This window comes from Pongo pygmaeus, chromosome 5, assembly GCF_028885625.2.
Source record: "Pongo pygmaeus isolate AG05252 chromosome 5, NHGRI_mPonPyg2-v2.0_pri, whole genome shotgun sequence".
Taxonomy (NCBI): Eukaryota; Metazoa; Chordata; class Mammalia; order Primates; family Hominidae; genus Pongo; species Pongo pygmaeus.
In genome coordinates, this window is record NC_072378.2 from 149,900,689 (window position 1) to 149,919,168 (window position 18,480).

General features: G+C 48.7%; 1 protein-coding gene across 5 annotated transcripts in view; it reads right to left on the reverse strand.

The window, feature by feature from the left end:
* The window catches only part of ZC3H12D (zinc finger CCCH-type containing 12D), a 38,129-nt gene extending 23,443 nt beyond the window's left edge, over positions 1 to 14,686 (reverse strand). The window contains exons 1-3 of one of the 5 annotated variants that reach the window (XM_054491972.2): positions 14,470 to 14,686; positions 13,572 to 13,709; positions 3,888 to 4,262 (exon numbers count right to left, since the gene is read on the reverse strand). In XM_054491972.2, the coding sequence (XP_054347947.1) occupies positions 3,888 to 4,192 (305 nt within the window). In that variant the 5' untranslated portion in view covers positions 4,193 to 4,262; positions 13,572 to 13,709; positions 14,470 to 14,686. Of the gene's footprint in view, positions 1 to 3,887; positions 4,263 to 10,408; positions 10,556 to 10,585; positions 10,686 to 12,690; positions 12,882 to 13,571; positions 13,710 to 14,469 lie in introns of those variants that run through there. The other 4 variants (XM_054491974.2, XM_054491976.2, XM_054491975.2 and 1 more) reach the window with 4 other exon arrangements.
* Between the last annotated feature and the right edge of the window lie 3,794 nt (positions 14,687 to 18,480).

Consider the following 18,480-nt stretch of genomic DNA (forward strand, 5'->3'; position numbering starts at 1 on the left):
TTAGCCAGGTGTAGTGTCAGACACCTGTAATCCCAGCTACTCAGGAGGCTGAGGCAGGAGAATCGATTGAACCCAGGAAGTGGAGGTTGCAGAGAGCCAAGATTGGACCATTGCACTCCAGCCTGGCAAAAGAGCAAGACTCCGTCTGAAGAAAAATAAAAATAAAAATAAAATGTATTTATTTATTTCAAGCATATGTAAAATAACCACCTTGAATCCTCACCCATTAGAGATGAAAAGGCCTTTTAAGGTTTAGTCCAACATCCTAATTGTGTAAATAGGGCTCAAGCCAGGTGACCTACCTGAGGTCACACAGCTGGATGGCTGAAAAGGGACAGCTGTACAGTCCAATCTATAGCCACTTGCCACACCTGGCTATTCACATTTAAGTTAAAATTAATTTTAAAAATAAAATGTAGAAGCCAGTTCCTTGGTTGCACTGGCCACATTTCAAGTGCTCGAACGCCACACGTGGCAAGTGGCTCTGTGGGGACAGGGCAGGGGGGGGCCTTGCCCTCACTGTGGGGAGTTGTGTTGGGCAGCCCTGGCCTAGCGGTCCTGTACTTCTGACTTCCCTGGTTTCCTTTATGGGGTACAGCAAGAGGTCCAGCAAAACTGGGGGCAGCCATAGGTCTGTTTACCAGGTCCCCATCTTCCACTCTCCCCAGATCATCACTTGGAGTTCTCATTACATTGACCCACCTCTTACAAAATGATGAATGATGCCAGTAGTCCTGCTTAGGAGAGCCCATTTCTCTAAAAAGCACTGGGCCAGTGGCCCACTCTGTCAACCTCCAGAGAGCAGCAGCCAGGCCTTCTGGGTTCAGCCAAGCACGACCAATGGCGTTGGGCTAAACATTCTGAAGCACTGGGGAAAGAAAGTCATGGAAACTTCTACCTATTGTGTCATGGTTAGGAAGCACCGGTGGAGGTCAGGGTCTGATTCAAGCCAGTGTTGACCACAGTCAAGCCTGTCAAGTCCCTTCCTGTGTAACTGAGAGGGTCAGAACAAGAACTGATGGCCCACTCTAACATTCTCTGTGCTAACAGGGGACACATGGCCTAGTGCCTCCTGAAAGGCAGAGGAAAAATAAATCCCTTGCCACAAAGCATAGAATTATCTGTAATGTCTCATTCTATGTCAGTGGGTTATCATATTTTTAGGGATGACAGACCCTTTAAGTATCTATTGAAAGCTATGACTCTTTCCCCCAGAGAAACACATATATGCACACAGACATGCCACATTGTATATATCATTTCAGGCCATTGCTGGCTTTGAAGAGAGAAGGGGCCACGACCTGAGGAACGCAGTCTCTGGAAGCTGGAAAAAATAAAAGACTCTTCTCTAGAACTTCCAGAAGGACACTTCCAGGGGACAGAGCCACAGCCAGGAACAGGCACACTGAAGAACATTCCCGCCAATAAGAGCCACACTTCTCATCCGCTCAAGGTGGAAAGAACAGGTGTCCCACTCGGTCTTTAAGACCCTCCCCACCACTGCAAGGCCAGACAGTGCATGAAGCAGTGTTGCCTGCAAAAACAGAAAATGGCAATGTCTGCAATACTACAAAACCTCAGTGAAAGGGAATTTTCAGAAACCATGTTTCGGAGGTTAATTGAATTTTAAGGTCAACAGATAACAATGAGACACCACTTTGGGTTTCAATCACCCCATTGCCTGTGAAGGGTCAGCACCCGCTTGAACCTTTCATGACTAAGGATATGGCAGACCTGGAGGGACATGAGTCCTGTTGAAAGTCCCATTGGAGGACACAACAGATGTCACTGCAGAAGTGTCAGAGGATGGGGTGGAACCTTACACCCCACTCTCCCCAGAACTTGCCTTTAAAAGGAACAAATTAAGTCCTATGATCAGGTGGCGGTTGTGCCATTTGTCTCTTTTCCCTAACTACTGGGATCCAGGGGCAGAGAGAGGGGATATGTGTGTGTGTAGACACATTGTGTGTGTGTCCGTATATGATACACACAGAGCATAGGTACATGTGTTCTGGTTAACTCAAGTGTTTTGGAGGTAGCCAGTGTGTGAGAACATTTATGCTCTGACACATTCTTCGTAGTAAGTCTGAGTAAGGGTTTCGATGTGTAACCTGCACAGACTGAGCATGAGAAAATTAATCTGATTGCAATCGTGGGAGGTGGGGGGCAGAGGTGGGGGATCAATGGATGTACCCAGGACACATTATGGTCATGTGCAAACAGAGGATGTGGCTTAAGTTTGACTCCAAGCAGCAACAGAGACTCCCATAAAAACAAAACCCTCCACCACTATCCTATTATAACAACTTCTAAAATATGCCCGGTCCCCAAAGAGATTCTCTGGGGAGCGGGCATGTTTGTTGCCCCTGAAATAGTCTTTTTATCCTACAGCCACTCTGCTGTTTTGATTTGGAATCACAGAACTCATACAACCTTAGGGCTGGGAAGGTCTTTGATTTAAGCATTCAAAGCCTTCCTTCTATGGATGTCCAGGGAGAGAGGTTCCTTGCTCAGATCATATAGAGGCCAGGCCCCTCTCACAACCCCTTCTAGTCTTTCTAGCACCCTCAGAACCTACTGGATTCTTAAAAATCCTTTTAGCTTCCCAGAGATCTTAAATTGAGCAGAATTTCATAGGTTTACCTATCTGGTGCCTATACATGACATGGGTGACAATGTGACAGAGACCCCATGGGCCAGCCCCTAAGTCCCAGGAGAAAGAGAGGGCTCCATCGCCTTCTGATGTCATCAATGCCAGGGAGACTTAGCTGGTTAAAAGTTGAAAAAAAAAAAAAAAACTCTCAGTACACACCACAAAAAGTGCAGGGACAGCCCCTGAGGCTGGATCATCTGGGTTGAACCATTGCAAACCTAGGTCCCGCAACACCAAATCCAAGTGAGCCCAAATCCCCAGGGGAAACTCTCGGAGGCTCTGTTGACACATTCGGTGCCGCAAAGAATTGCTTTTCTGGATTCCCACCTATGGTGGGAGTAACTCAGCTTTTGAAAAGGGAAGCACATATATTTACAGCTGGGAGTGAACCGTTTCCTACGGCTCTGCCCTTTGCACAGCTGTAACAAAGCCAAGCGGTAGAATAATCCACTTGTTTGGGCAATGCCCCACTTCGTCCAGCAGGGTGTTGGGGGAGGCTGCAGAGATTCCGTCACAGAGGAGCTTAGCCAAGACAGACAGATAACAACTCAGGCATGAGGCTGGCATTCCCAAAACCCACAAAGATGCCAACACACAGATGTTCACACAGCCGCATCTGCAGCTCAGGGGGCCACAAACAAATCTCTCAAACTTAAGGGAGCCGCAACTCCGCCTCCCCAGCAACCCCAGCAGAGGGCTTCCAGCGCACTTCAAAGCACACCTTCCCCTCTGATGCTCATAACCTTGAGAGAGTAGAAGAGATATTTGTGGGCCTCTTTCACAGAAGAGGAAATGAGTTCTGCAGCTTTCCCAGAGTCTCGCAGCCGGTTAGGGACAGACTCCCAACAAGAAGCCACTTCTGCCAACACTTGACCCAGGGCGCCTCCCTCATTACCACACCTTCCCCAAAAGAAGGCTCTTCCTCTGGGTTATGATAATAACAGCTACACTTGTTGAACACTTACTCTGTGTCAGGCACTATCCTAGGCATTTTGTGCACAAAAACCCTCTACGGAGATTTGATCCCAACCGTACAGATGGAGAAAATGAGGCTCAGAGGGGTTAAGTGACTTGCTTAATGCCACACAGCTACTAAGAGATGGTACAGGGATTCAAAGCCTGATCCATTGGCCCCAAAGCTTTTTGGACCAAACCACAAAGAAGAGGGACAGTTCTCAGGGCTCCTGCGAACAGGGGCCTCCCCAGCCCCAGCTACAGGATGAAGGGAAGCTACCTCATCGCCACGTTGCTGCCATCAATCACTATGGGTCGCAGAGAACTGGCCAGGGCTCCGAAGTCCTCTTCCAGGGCTGTCCCCGGGCCACGCTGGGCAGAGTCCGGGACCCCACAGGAGCCCCGAGGCACTAGCCTGGGTGCAGCTGGGTGCTCCAAGGCCCCCGGGCGGCTGCCCGTGCGGATAAGCTCCTGCAGCACATCGTTGACCAGGGCGCCCTCGCCCAGCTTGCCCAGCACCCGGAGCACGTCCTCCCGGTCGTAGCCCAGCTTCTGGAAGAATTCCATCTTGCTGGGGTGCTCCATGCTGTGCCCAGCGGCCACTGGCGCAGGTCCTGCCCCAGGCTTCCTCCTCTCAGAGCCCTGCAGGCATGAGCTAAAGAGAAAAAAAAACGCATCCATCAGGTGTTTCCTGGGCAGACTGGGGCAAGGTCAAGGTGTGCCTGCGCCGGCTCCCTCCCGGCCTAGCTGTCAGGAAATCAGGTGGAGCACAGTCCCATTGGGGACTTTCAGTTGCTCAATGTGGCTGCGGAGCTGCAGAAGCAATCACGCTGCTTTCACAGTGAGCTCACTGAGGCCTTCACCCCACACCGCCGGGCAGGGCACACACCCGACCACAAACCAGGGCTGCCGGGGCTGAGCGTGCACCTAGCACTCAGGACACGCCAAACGCAGGTTTCTTGTTTCTCAGACTCTGTGGGGGGCTGAATAGTGACCTCCCAAATTCCCATGGTAAATTCCTCACCCCAGTACCTCAGAGTGTGACTATATTTAGAGCTATGACCTCTAAAAGGAGGTCGCTAATCCAATATGACTGGTGTCCTTATAAGAAGAGGAAATTTGAACACAGAACACACAGAGGGACCACCATGTGAAGACTTGGGAAGAAGGGAGAAAGCAACCCTGCAGGCATCTTGACCTTGAACTTCCAGCCTCCAGAACTGTGAGACGATGAATTTCCCTTAAGGCCCCAGTCTGTGGTGCTTTGCTCTGGGGCACCCAGCACTCGGGACAGGCCAAACATAGGTTTCAAGCAGACTAACACAGGCCCCTGGCTTACTTAGGGCCAAATGCCCCCAAGCGAATTCTACTCCAGAAAGGCAGTGCTCCCACCCAAATTCTGCTTGGTGCCCTGCAAAGCTTTCCCTAATGATTAACTCAGACCGCAATGAACCTCTGCAATAGAAGGGCCTGCCCCAGCTGGGCGCGGTGGCTGACGCCTGTAATCCCAGCACTCTGGCAGGCTGAGGCCGGCAGATCAAGAGGTCAGGAGATAGAGACCAGCCTGGCCAACATGGTGAAACCCCATCTCTACTAAAAATACAAAAATTAGCCAGGCATGGTGGTGGGCACCTGTAATCCCAGCTACTCGGGAGGCTGAGACAGGAGAATCACTTGAACTTGGGAGGCGGAGGTTGTGGTGAGCCGACATCGTGCCATTACACTCCAGCATGGGCAACAAGAGCAAAATTCCGACTCAAAAAAAAAAAGGGCCTGCCCCAAATTTCATCCATCCCAGCCAGGCACTATGGTCTGGCCTACACCAGGGGGTAGAGGGTGGCCTGGGAAGGGGGCTGCAACCTGATAGATGGTTTCTAAAGGAAGATGACTAAACCAACAGGAACACTCTAGACAGCCTGGGTCCCTCTCTCTCTTTTCTACCCACAAAGACCAATATATTTCAAAAAAAAATTTTTTTAATACAGAAATAATAATGAAAACATATTTATTGCAAGTGAAAACTCCAAGCAACGTAGAAGCATAAAGAATAAAAAGACATGATGTCTCTTCTGCACACCCCAAACCCACTCGCTTCCCCTACTGTTTTTCTGCACCCCTCTAGTTCTTTCTCTGTACGTTTTCTTGCATGTCTAATAGATAAACACAAATATTGTTTTAGAGTTGTTTTGGTTTAGTTTTACACAAATGGTGTCATATTATACTTATTGCTCAGCAACTTGCTTTTGTTATTAAAAATGCATTTTGGAGGCCGGGCGCAGTGGCTCATGCCCGTAATTCCAGCACTTTGGGAGGCCGAGGTGGGTGGATCACAAGGTCAGGAATTCGAGACTGGCCTGGCCAACATGGCGAAATCCTGTCTCTACTAAAAATACAAAAATTAGCCAGGCATGTGGCACGCACCTGTAATCTCAGCTACTTGGGAGGCTGAGGCAGGAGAATCGCTGGAACCTGGGAGGCAAAGGCTGCAGTGAGCCAAGATCGTGCTACTGCACTCCAGCCTGGGCAACAGAGTGAGACTCCATCTCTCAAAAAAAAAATGGATTTTTGGCTGGGCGTGGTGGCTCATGTCTGTAATCCCAATACCCTGGGGGGCCGAGGCAGGTGGATCGCTTTAGCTTAGGAATTTGAGACCAACCACAGCAACATGGCAAAACCCTGACTCTACAAAAAATACAAAAATTAGCTGGACATGGTGGCGCTGGCCTGTAGTCCTAGCTACTTAGGAGGCTGAGACGGGAAAATCACTTGAGCCCAGGAGTTTGAGGCTGCAGTGAGCCAAGATCATATCACTGCACTTCAGCCCAGATGACAGAGCAAGACCTTGTCTAAAAAAATAGAACAGAATAGAATAGAATAAAAATGCAGTTTGGAAATCTTTCCATGCTAGTTTACCTGTTCTACTGCTCACTGTATCCCCAGCACTTAGGACAGTGACTCACACAGTTGAATCTCAATGTACATGTGTTGATTGGTGAATGAATGAATGAGTGAGTATGTTCTTCAGTGTTTAACCATATGTCATAGGATGAAAGTTTGTTTTCCATTTTTCACTGTTACAAATCAGGCTCAGTGAACATTCTGGCACATCCACCTTTCTACCCCACCCTCATCTCAGTATCACAGGCTCCTGACCTTCAGTCCCTCTTCTCCTATTTGACTTCTTTGCGTCAATCACATCTCTCAGCCAGGTTCCCACTTTGGCCTGGCATTCTCTGCAGGCCTGTCCCCGGAGTTCAGGAGCCAGAGCAGATCTAACAATGGCAGGGTCTGGCAGGTGAAGGGCATTTCGCAGCCAGACCCCTGGACAGAGAGGCCTCTGCTGCAGTGGCCACCTGCTCACCTCCCACTCCACCTCAGCCCACTGATGGCAGGCACCATGTGAAACAATGAAACTGACCCCAGGGGCACCAGCCCCGTCTAACTGCCAAATCCAACAACATCTTCACAGTCCTTGCCTTATGCCACCTCTCTGCCACTTTTGAAACTGGGAACCACTCCTTGACTTGTTATTTTAAATTTAAAAATTGTGGACTGCCCTTTCTTGGAACTATCTGTTCCCTTAGGCTGTATAACTTGGCCTGATTCTTCTCCTCAATTGGTCCAGCTCTTTCCCCTCTCCTTCAGTGTTGGGGTGCCACCCAGACCCTCCACCAGCACCTATATTCTGATGGGCCCCACAGCTGCATGTCTTGCTCACACCTCCCACTGAGCACCAGGCACAGTTATAAGTCTGTGAGATAAACACTGTGCTTGCTATTTAAGTGCTATGGGAACTCAGAATGCAGTCACACAACAGACATGTGCTAAGTGACTACTTCAGTGGTTCCCAAGGTGTGGTCTAGGGAAGCTTGGGGGACTCCAAGATTTTTTCAGGGCATCTTCAAGGTAAAAACTATTTTTAGGCCAGGCACGGGGCTCATGCCTGTAATCCCAGCACTTTGAGAGGCCAAGGCAGGCAGATCACGAGGTCAGGAGTTCAAGACCAGCCTGGCCAATATAGTGAAACCCCCTCTCTACTAAAAATTCAAAAATTAGCTGGGCATGGTGGTGTGCACCTGTAATCTCAGCTACTCAGGAGGCTGAGGCAGGAGAATCGCTTGAACCCGGGAGGGAGTGGTTGTGGTAAGCCGAGATCACGCCACTGCACTCCAGCCTGACTCCATCTCAGAGCAAGACTCCATCTCAAAAAAAAAAAAAAAAAAAAAACTATTTTTATAATAATGCTAAGATGTAATTTCTGTACTTTACTCTTATCCTCTCCTGAGTGTACAACAGAATATTCTAGAGTCTACATGTTGTGTGATACCGCAACAGCTTGAATGCAGAAGCAGGTATGAGAATCCAGCTGTCTTCTATTAACCCAGACACTAAAGAGATTTGCAGAAATGTGAATTAATGCCAGTCTTCTTACTAATTTTTTTTTTTGTTTTGGAAAATAAAGCTATTTTTCATGAACATATGTCATTTATGTCGGTATAATTGGTTTATTATTATGTAGAAATAGATGAATTTTTTAAGTTCTTAGTTTTCATTTCTAATAAAGTACATATCCAGCGATAGATAGAACCCACATAAACAAAGGCTCTTTAAGAACCTCAATAATTTTTAAGAGTATAAAGGGGCTCTGAAACTAAAAAGTTTATTCTTAAATCTAGAGCTGTTCCAACAGGTATTTCCACATAGCTGACTCCATGTAGGTGACCTATAGACACGCCCTCCTTCTCCCAGGGCCCCAGCACAGAACATCCAGTGTCTTTACTCCCTCAATCTGGCCCTCTCAAATCTATCTCCTACTGTCCTCTGCCCCACCCACCCCTCAGTCCTGCCATCTTCACCCCATACCTGATGACTGTAACAGCTTCCATCTGGCTTGTAGCCAGCATTGTATTTCTAAAACGAGTCGGATCATGTTCGCCACCTGCTTCGAAATCTCCTCATTGGCTACAAGAAATACACCAAATTCCTAGACAGGCTGCCGAGCTTGTCACAAAGCAGCCCTGATACTGACCACCTCACTGCCCACCCCTGGCCCAGCTGACCCCTTCTCTAGAGCCATGCTGAACATTTCCCTGCTCCCTAGGCATTCCAGAATGTCACACCAAGCATAGTGGCTTGTGCCTGTAATCCCAGCACTTTGGGAAGCCGAGGTGGGAAGATTGCCTGAGGCCAGGAGTTCAAGAATAGCCTGGAAAACATAGTGAGATCCCATCTCTACAAAAAATGTTAAAAATTATCTGGGCATGGTGGCGTGTGCCTGAAATCCCAGCCACTCAGGAGGCTGAGACAGGAGGATTACCAGACCCCAGGAGGTTGAGGCTGCAGTGAGCTGTGATCACGCCACCGACCCAAGCCTGGGTGACGGAGCAAGAGCCTATCTCTTAAAAAATAAAACTAAACTTAAAAAACAAACAAAAAAACAGAATGTTCTCAGCACTGTGTTTCTGCGTATGTTTTCCTCTCTACCTGGAAGTCTCTCTTTGTCTTGGAAGACATCAAGATGACTGTTATTCAGAGCAGTCATCCCTGAGTCTACAGACAGAATGAGCAGTTTGGCCATCTCATCTACCACAGCACTTTGCTCACACCTGTCTTATAACACTGTGAATTATCATTCTTCTGTTTCTCAAGACACTGAATTACTCAGGTATCCTGACCTATTGCCTCAGAATCACCAGCACCAGATGATGCCTAGTATATCTGAGGAGTTTAATGGATTTGTTTTTTTAATTTTTAGAAATGGGGTCTCACTATGTTGCCCAAGCTGGACTTGAACTCCTGGGCTCAAGTGATCCTCCCACCTTAGCCTACTAAGTAGCCAGGACCACAGGTGTATGCCACCATGCCCTAATAGATTTTTAAAACTAAATGTCCAAAGCTAAAGTTATCTTCCCTTCTCAAATATCTTTTTCCTTGGGCCCCCAATCTTATTGAATGGCGTCCCCCAGAGGCCCAAAGAAGAAATCTCGAAGTCCCCTTTCACTCCTCTCTTTTCCTTACCTCTACAACCCGTTGGCCAATAATTCTACTTCCCGGACATTTTCCATAACCACCATCCCCTTCACACTCACACCACCACCACCCTAGCTCATTCACTCCTTTGTGTAATAAACATTTGCCGCTCACTGACTCAACACCAGCACTGTGCTGCATCCCAGCTCTATGAAAACAAAATAACACAATCCAATGTTAACTCATTCATAATCAATTCAAGAAAATAGACAAAAACATTAACAATGAGCTGTAAACCATGAAGATAAGCACGTACTTTCAATTAGAAAAATGTGCTTTCAAATATGGTACATATACATCACGGAATACTATGCAGACATAAAAAACAAAATCATGTCCTTTGCAGCAACACGGATGGAGCTGGAGGCCATTATCCTAAGTGAATTAATGCAGAAACAGAAAACCAAATAGCACATGTTCTCACTTATAAGTGGGAGTGAAACACGGAGTACATGTGGACACAAAGAAGAGAACAATAGATACCAGAACTGACTGGGCGCAGTGGCTCATGCCTGTAATCCCAGCAGTTTGGGAAGCCGAGGCAAACCAGCCTGACCAACATGGAGAAACCCCGTCTCTACTAAAAACACAAAATTAGCCAGGCGTGGTGGCGCATGCCTTTAATCCCAGCTACTCAGGAGACTGAGGCAGGAGAATCACTTGAAACCAGGAGGCGGAGGTTGCGGTGAGCCAAGATCGTGCCATTGCACTCCAGCCTGAGCAACAAGAGCGAAACTCTGTCTCAAAAAAAACAGGTGAGGAAGGTCTTACCTTCCTTTGAGGGGCAGGGAAGGCCAAGGAACTGTTGGAGAGAGCTGAAGTGCACAGTGAAGGGAGACTGGCTCTTCCAAGTGGGAAGAAGGGCCGTGTCACACTCCACGCCATCATCACAGTCGGGCCCAACACACCCTCCAGGCTCTTGGCCACCTGCCTCCAGCCCAGCCTCACCTCCTCCCTGACTGGTGACCAGTCCTTCTCTCTCAGGACGGTTGTCCCCTCAGCTGAGGTCCACCTTCAGCCCGGACTCCATAAAGGAAGAGGACATTCACCCAGCCTGACAGGCTAGCGTCACACCAGGGCCACTCACTGAGCCCAAAAGGCTTCCAGTCAGGCTCTTCCCTCACCCGGAACATTTGCCTCACAGGCAAACCCCACTGCCACACCCCTCAGAAGCCTTCCCACCCCTGACAGCCCCAGCCACCTCCATCCCTCCCCACGCAGGCACTGTGACATTTGTTTTAATCTGGAAGAAAAAGAAAGAATGGAAGAGGGAGGAGATGTGGGAGAAAGAAAAGAGGGTGAGAACTAAGAGAGAGAAAGGAACAGGAGACAGGAACAGAAAAGTTCACGTTCCTGTGGCTCAGTCTTTTTTTTTTTTTTTTCTTAAAGAGAGAGTCTTGCTCTGTCGCCCAGGCTGGAGTGAAATGGTGCGACCTCAGCTCACTGCAACCTCCACCTCCTGATTATCAACCGATTCTCCTGCCTCAGCCTCCTGAGTAGCTGGGACTACAGGCACGTGCCACCACGCCCAACTAATTTTTGTATTTTAGTAGAGATGGGGTTTCACTGTGTGGGTCAAGCTGGTCTCGAACTCCTGACCTCAAATGATCTGCCCGCCTCAGCCTCCCAAAGTGCTGGGATTACAGACGTGAGCCATGCTCCTGGCCATGGCTCAGCCTTTGTATCCAAGGCCTTCCCCTTACCCCTGGTGGGAAGATGGGGTAGATACAAGTGTTCCCTTCCCGCGGGTGAGGAAACTGAGGCTCGGAAAGTAAAGGCTGCATGGCTAGTAAAATGGCAGAGATGATCTGCAGTGACAAAAATGATTTGTCGTTTTGAGATGTGTTCAGGACACAGGCAGCATCTTGTTAGCTGGGTCAGGTGACTTCTCTTCGGTCACCAAGGAACGGCTCTGAGGAAAGTCCAAGTTTCTTTTGTAATTTGCGCTCCATGTGATAGAAACATGAGCGTTTCCAAAATGAAAACACTGGGGGCTTTCGGCTGGGGGGGGCGCAGGGACAGCCGCCCGGGGCCGAAGTAGGGGGCAGCTCCCCTAGGGGGCCTCGGGGCACAGCCCACAGCCCATTTTCTGAGGAGACTGAAAGGGGCAAGCGTGGCCAGGAGAGCTGTTTTCACACTAAACTGAAAGAATGCATCTACTTCAGAGGCTTTTTCTCCCTTGAGACTTTAAAATCAACTTGGTTCCTTTTTAAAACTTCTAAATACGGAAGAAGCGGGGACAGGAGTGGGGTGCTGCTCTTAGGAGCCCACTGGGTCCTGGGGCCGCAGCCTTCCCCCGGGACATGATGATCTCTGAGCTGCAGCTCTGCCAGCCGCGACTCGTTTCTTCCTTCCTATTTTGAAGACCTGAAAGTCTGAACGACTTCATTTAAGTTTCCTTCCTCCGTCCTGACTGGAAGTCACACTCTGTCCGGATGATTAGCGACAACACTTAGAAAATCCTCCAAGTGGCCCCGCAAGGCCCTGGGAGGTCACAGGAGCAGCTTCCTGTTGTCAGAGCAGGCCCCCGGGGGTGGGTTCGGGGCGGCCTGGAAGAGCAGGGAGGAAGGGAGGGGGCCCCATGGCTGGAACAGATCAGATCTGTCCATTCTAGAATCAGCCAATCCAGGGGAGGGGTCCCAGGTTCTAGTTTGCAGCCTCTGACTAGAAGGGCCCTGAGGAAAAGAGAAACAAAGAGGAGAGAAGGAGTAGGGGGAGAAGTGCCAGCTCCCACGGGCACTTCCTTGTATATTATCACATCTGTGGGAACCTCAGTGTCTGGGAGCCACTTCATTACTCCCAGTGCAGGGGAGGAAACTGAGGCAAAGAGCGGCTTTGGTGACATACCCAGGACCCTACTGTCAATAAGGGAGACCAGACTCCCAAAGGTGGCGATTCGCCGAGGCCAGAAGGCACTGCCCAGGGCTGCTCAGGTGCCACCCAAAGGCCAGCGGCCACCATGAGGTGCCATGGAGCAGACCACAGCCAGCCCAGCCCCAAGACCAGCACACTCAACACCTCGCCCCTGCCCCCCAAATCTGTTCCCGGGTCACCTCTGCCAACTCCACAGAAATCCACGAAATTACGGCCTCCAGAACTCGGCCACCAGGGTGAGGAGAAAGTTGTCTTGTCCTGAGCTTCTCCACAGAGGCCAAACAGAAAGTTTCTGGTTCAGCTCAGAGCTAGAGGCCCTCAGTGGAGCTGTCAGTTAGATTTTGAGGAAGTCACAGAGAGGCAAAGACGGTAGTTTATGGGACTAGTGTTTCTCGCCTGGCCTTTACTTTTTTTTTAAGGGAATTTGTAATTTTTTTAAATTTTCTTTAAATTGTGGTAAATTATATGTAACATAAAATGTACCATTGTAACTATCTTAAGGGTACAGGTCAGTAGCATGGAGCACATTCAGACTGCTGTGCAACCATCACCAGCGTCCAGCTCCAGATCTCTTTTCAGCCTGCAAAACTGAAACTCTCAGCTCATTAAACATAACTTCCCATTTCCCGTCCCCAGCCCCTGGCACCCACCATTGTACATTCTGTCTCAATAAATATGATGATTCTAGGCAGCTCTTAGGAGTGGAACTGTACAGTATTTGTCCTTTTGTCACCGACTTATTTTGCTCAGCATTATATCTTCAATACAAACTCCCGGGCTCAAGTAGTCCTCCTACCTCAGCCTCCTGAGCAGCTGGAACTACAGGCACACACTCCCATGGTTGGCAGGGTTTTTTTTTTTTATTTTTTGTAGAGATGGGGGTCTCACTAAGTTGCCCAGGCTGGTCTCAAACTCCTGGCCTCAAGGGATCCTCCCTCCCTGGCCCCATAAAGTGCTGGGATTACAGGTGTGAGCCACCACTCCCAGCCAATTTCTCTTGTTTTTAAGGCTAAATAACATTCCTTTGTATGTATACACCACATCATGTTTATCTATTCACCCTTCAGTGGACACGTGGGTTGCCTCTGCCTCTGGGCCTCTGGGCCTCTGTGAACGATGTTGCTGTGAACATAAGTATGCTGGCCTGGCCTTTCACTTTCTCAAACTTGTCCCCTGCTCTTCTGCGTTGTGATGGTTTCTGTAAGGTGGACACACAAGCATTTAAGCCCTGATCCACATCCCGGAGCAACTCTACTGTAGTCCACACCCCAGCCTGTTCATGGGTCAGGGATGGGCACCCCACAGTTGGCATCGCCTAGCCTTAGAGAAAAGCTCATAATCTTGGGGGCCACAGCGGAGGTTTCTTACAGCTGCAGGGAATTTGTCTTCACTGCAGTCAGATTAAGATTTAGTTCAGTTTCCTCATTAGCCTTTGTGAAGCCCACAGAGGCATCCTCTATAAGAGATGCTACCAAAAGTTCCTGACTGCATTCAGCCTGGAAACTAGGCTTCCGATAGATGATAACTAGTCTAGAAGATGCTCTCACGAGCAAGGTGACAGGGCTCAAATGTGCCTGGGAGTTCTACTCTTTCTGATTTCCTAACATGTAAATATCTTCACAGGCCACAGCAGGAGGTTTTACTGAAACTGAAGAGCTCCCTCTGTTTAATCTTTCCCCAAAAAAAGCCATCTGGAAATTAAGCACAGTTTTGCTAAAATGAGCAAGGATTTCACCTAAATGAAATTAAAGAGGGTTATCTTAATTTTTTATTTAGCACTTAAAATAATTTAGAGTGTGAGAAATCAGATTGTTCAGGGTCACACTCCCCCAAGGACTGCTCTCTAACAGCCCTTCTCCTGCCCCTGCCCCGGGGTTCCAGTCTCTCTCCTACACCCCTGGAAACAAGTCTGAGTGGTGTTGGCCACACTGACTGACGGCCAGGGGACATGCACTCACCAGCAGGGTGTGTCCCTCCGGTCTTCACAATGAATGCTGGCCCGGTCGCCAGGAGCCTTCACACCAATGTTCTCCCGTCAGTGAGGCCAGGCCCCCAGGTGCCACTGGAGTCAGAGGAGGGCAGCTGGCATGCGCCAAGCAGCCACTAGGAGCCACTTCATGCCAATGCTCCACTTCCTGCACGCCACAGTCACGTTCAGCTGCAAAAGTAGTTATGCTTTGGGTTTTTTTTTTTTTTTTTTTTTTTTTTTTTAAGAAAGAAAAAAGGAAAGGAAGAAAGCAATTAAAGGGGCGGGGGGGTACTTAAAGTTTGCACCTCAGCATGAGTCACCGAATCAAAGTTCAGCAACCACATGCAAAACAAACCCTCCGTGAGGGCAGCAAGTCTCTGGGAGGGCGGCTGGGGTTGGCTGCACAGCAAAGCCAAGAGAGGCTCCATGAGAAGAACAGCATTCAGAGTCCAAGGGGGAGAACCCCTGTTCCAAATGGGAACTTGGAACAGAGGTTCTCCTGCCTCCGGCTGAGAAGATGATCGGATTCTAGCTGCTCGTGGGGAAAGTCGGTACTCACAGCTGGACACAAACATAGCTTGCAGGAGGAAGAGTGTCAGGGCAAGAGAGAGAGCAGAGATGGCTACGGAGATATGGGTGCATATGGGGACATGGCACAGGTAGGACTCTGTCCCAGCCTTCACAAAGGGGAATTCCAAGCAAGTCACGAAGTCCTTCTGACTAGGGACCAAGGCACTAGCCTGTGTCAGAGATAACATGGCCCTGTGGCTCCCTACTGCCGCCCTGCGTGGCATGGGTGGTGACTTCTCGCCCACTGTGGCAGGGGAAGTCTGACCCCACCCGACCACAGCATTCTGCAGACTGCCTGGTCTCCAGCCTCACCAGGTACAGGCAACTGACCCAGAACTCTGAAATTATTTCCTAAATTTGGTGATGCCCATCAGGGGCCAGAAGAAGAGAAAAGAACACAATCAACCCACACAGTAGCCACCTCCCAACAAACCTCCATGTCTCAGGCAGCAACTTGCTCAAGGACACACAGTCAACCAGTTGGCCAAAGTGGGTTTAGAACCCAGGTGTTGGTGCTAGGGAGGTAAGAATGGCACAAGGTAACTGGAATGTGTAGCTCTTTTTATTCATTCACCACCTGTCTCCCAAAGAAAATGTGAAGCAGTGTAGATGATTAAAACACAGAGAATGGAATAATTAAAATAAAAAATAAGGCCAGGTGCAGTGTCTCACGCCTGTAATCCCAGCACTCTGGGAGGCCAAGGCAAGAGGATTGTTTGAGCCCAGGAGTTCAAGACCAGCCTGGGCAACATGGCCAAATCCCAGCTCTACAAAAAATATAAAAATTAGCCAGGCATAGTGGCACATACCTGTGATCCCAACCACTCTGGAGGCTGAGGTGGATTGCTTGAGCCCGGGAGGTTGAGGCTGCAGTGAGCTGTGACTGCATCACTGCACTCTAGCCTGGGTGACAGAGTGAGATCCTGTCTCAAAAACAAATAAATAAATTTTTTTGAAAGTTCAATCAGAAATCCTTACAAGAAAAAAAGAATATCATACTAGAAAGCTAGATTAGAGTAGTCACTGCATTAGAACACTAATTCTAGCTTTGAAATTTTCTGGTACAATGGATTTTCAAGTAACAGCTCCCATTTTTTTCTTTTGTTGTTCTTGTTTGTTTGAGATGGAGTCTCACTCTGTCGCCCAGGCTGGAGTGCAGTGGTGCGATCTCAGCTCACTGCAACCTCCGCCTCCTGGGTTCAAGCGATTTCTCTTGTCTCAGATTACAGGTGCGCACCACCACACACAGCTAATTTTTGTATTTTTAGTAGAGATGGGGTTTGAACATGTTGGCCAGGCTGGTCTCGAACTCCTGACCTCGTGATCTGCCCACCTCAGCTTCCCAAAATGCTGGGATTACAGGCGTGAGCCACCGCGCCCGGCCGACAACTCCTATTTGTTTAGCACCAATGATATATATGGTAGTTTACATCAAAGTGTCCTAATCCCCACAACAGCTCGATGGCATTGGAATAATTATTCCCATTTCCAGATGAGGTTATTGGGGTTGAGAAAGGGCAGCCAACCTGCCCACGTTCACTCATTAAGTGGTTGAGTGAAGATGGAAGCCCAGGGCCATCAGACTCAAAAACATGCTTTACACAACCACACATTGCCTCCAAGCTCCCAAAACCATAAAAAAAGATGCAGAGTTTCCAAGAGAAATAAATACATTCCTGATGTTAAATTTTAGGAGAGATTGGCCAGGTGCGGTGGCTCACGCCTGTAACCCCAGCACTTTGAGAGGCCAAAGCAGGCGAATCACCTGAAGTCAGGAGTTTGAGACCAGCCTAGCCAACATGGTCAACATGGAGAAACCCCGTCTGTACTAAAAATACAAAAATTAGCCGGGCATGGTTGTGGGTGCCTGTAATCCTAGCTACTTGGGAGGCTGAGGCAAGAGAATCATTTGAACCCAGGAGGTGGCAGTTGCAGTGAGCCAAGATCTAACTGTTGCACTCCAGCCTGGGCAACAACAGCAAAACTCCGTCTAAAAAAAAAAAAAAAAAAAAAAAAATTAGGAGAGATCTAAATCCCTACATTGAGTAAGAAATCAGTCAATATCTTCAGCTCAAGTCCTGTAGAAGATGCCATGTTGGTCTTCAAATGCCCATTCTTCACCACACGCCCCAGTAAAAGCTGAGGGTATAACCTCATACCTCAACTCAAGGGAAGGCGTTTCTATGGGGAAATGAGCTACCGCTGTCCAAGAGCCTTGTTCTCTAATCATCTAACCAAATAAAGCAACAGAACTCAGAGACACCAGTGCAATGGCTTCCTTGGATGATCTCTTTCAAACACTAGATGACTGAGCCACATTTTTTGCAGGTATGAGATAGCAACCAATCAAAAAAGAAACTCTCTGAGGATATTGCCAAGTGCAACCCGGCTGTGCATTTAAGAAAAGATGAGCCTGGGCAATGAGGTTTAGGAATCCCGATGTGTACTCAGCCCCAGGTAAGCAGCATGCCCGCACAGGATAGGGGCCACAGTGGGCGGCACCAACTGCTTCTCAAAAGAGATTCCGGAATCGGCTCAACGCAGACAAGCAAGCATTTGGTGGAGGTCCCCAAAATTCTGTCTTAAATTTTGGAGACATTATTTAGGCCAGAAAAATGATTATTTGATTTAAGAAAAGAGCCATGCTACAGTCTTCTTACAGTATCTGATTTAGAGAAACTTCATCTTGAATCCTCCACAGCTAAAATGATTTTGCTGCCATGACTCTGAGAAGCTGGAAGAATGAAATAGTTGTTGAGGCTATTTATTGCACACTTGAGCAAAAAGTAAGGCCTTCCAGGGGTAACAACAAGTTTAGGTACAGCATCAAAAACTAGGCTCTGCCTCTGAGAGATGTAAGAGATGTAAGAGAAGGTGATGGTGGCCAGGTGCGGTGGCTCACGCCTGTAATCCCAGCACTTTGGGAGACTGAGGCAGGTGGATCATGAGGTCAGGAGTTCAAGACCAGCCTGACCAACATAGTGAAACCCCATCTCTACTAAAAATACAACAATTAGCCAGGCATGGTGGTGTGTGCCTGTAGTCCCAGCTACTCAGGAGGCTGAAGCAGGAGAATCACTTGAACCCGAGAGGCAGAGGTTGTAGTGAGCCAAGATTGTGCCACTGCACTCCAGCCTGGGCAACAGAGTGAGACTCCATCTCAAAAAAAAAAAAAGAGAGAGAAGGCCACGGCTTTCCTCTTGCTGTGTCAGTGGGGCCAATGTCCACACATCTCTGGACACTATTAGAGCACTGAGAAGACAGTAGGGCAGTGAGCCTCACACACTTTCTCCTTCTGCCCTGTTTAAAATTGGCATTGGATCTGCCCCAAAGCTATTTCTGCCCATTCTGGCCCTTGCGGTGAGACTGAGGTCTGTGCTTTCAGGAAGCAGTCCAGAGATGCTGAGACAGTGGATGGCAGACGTGTGGG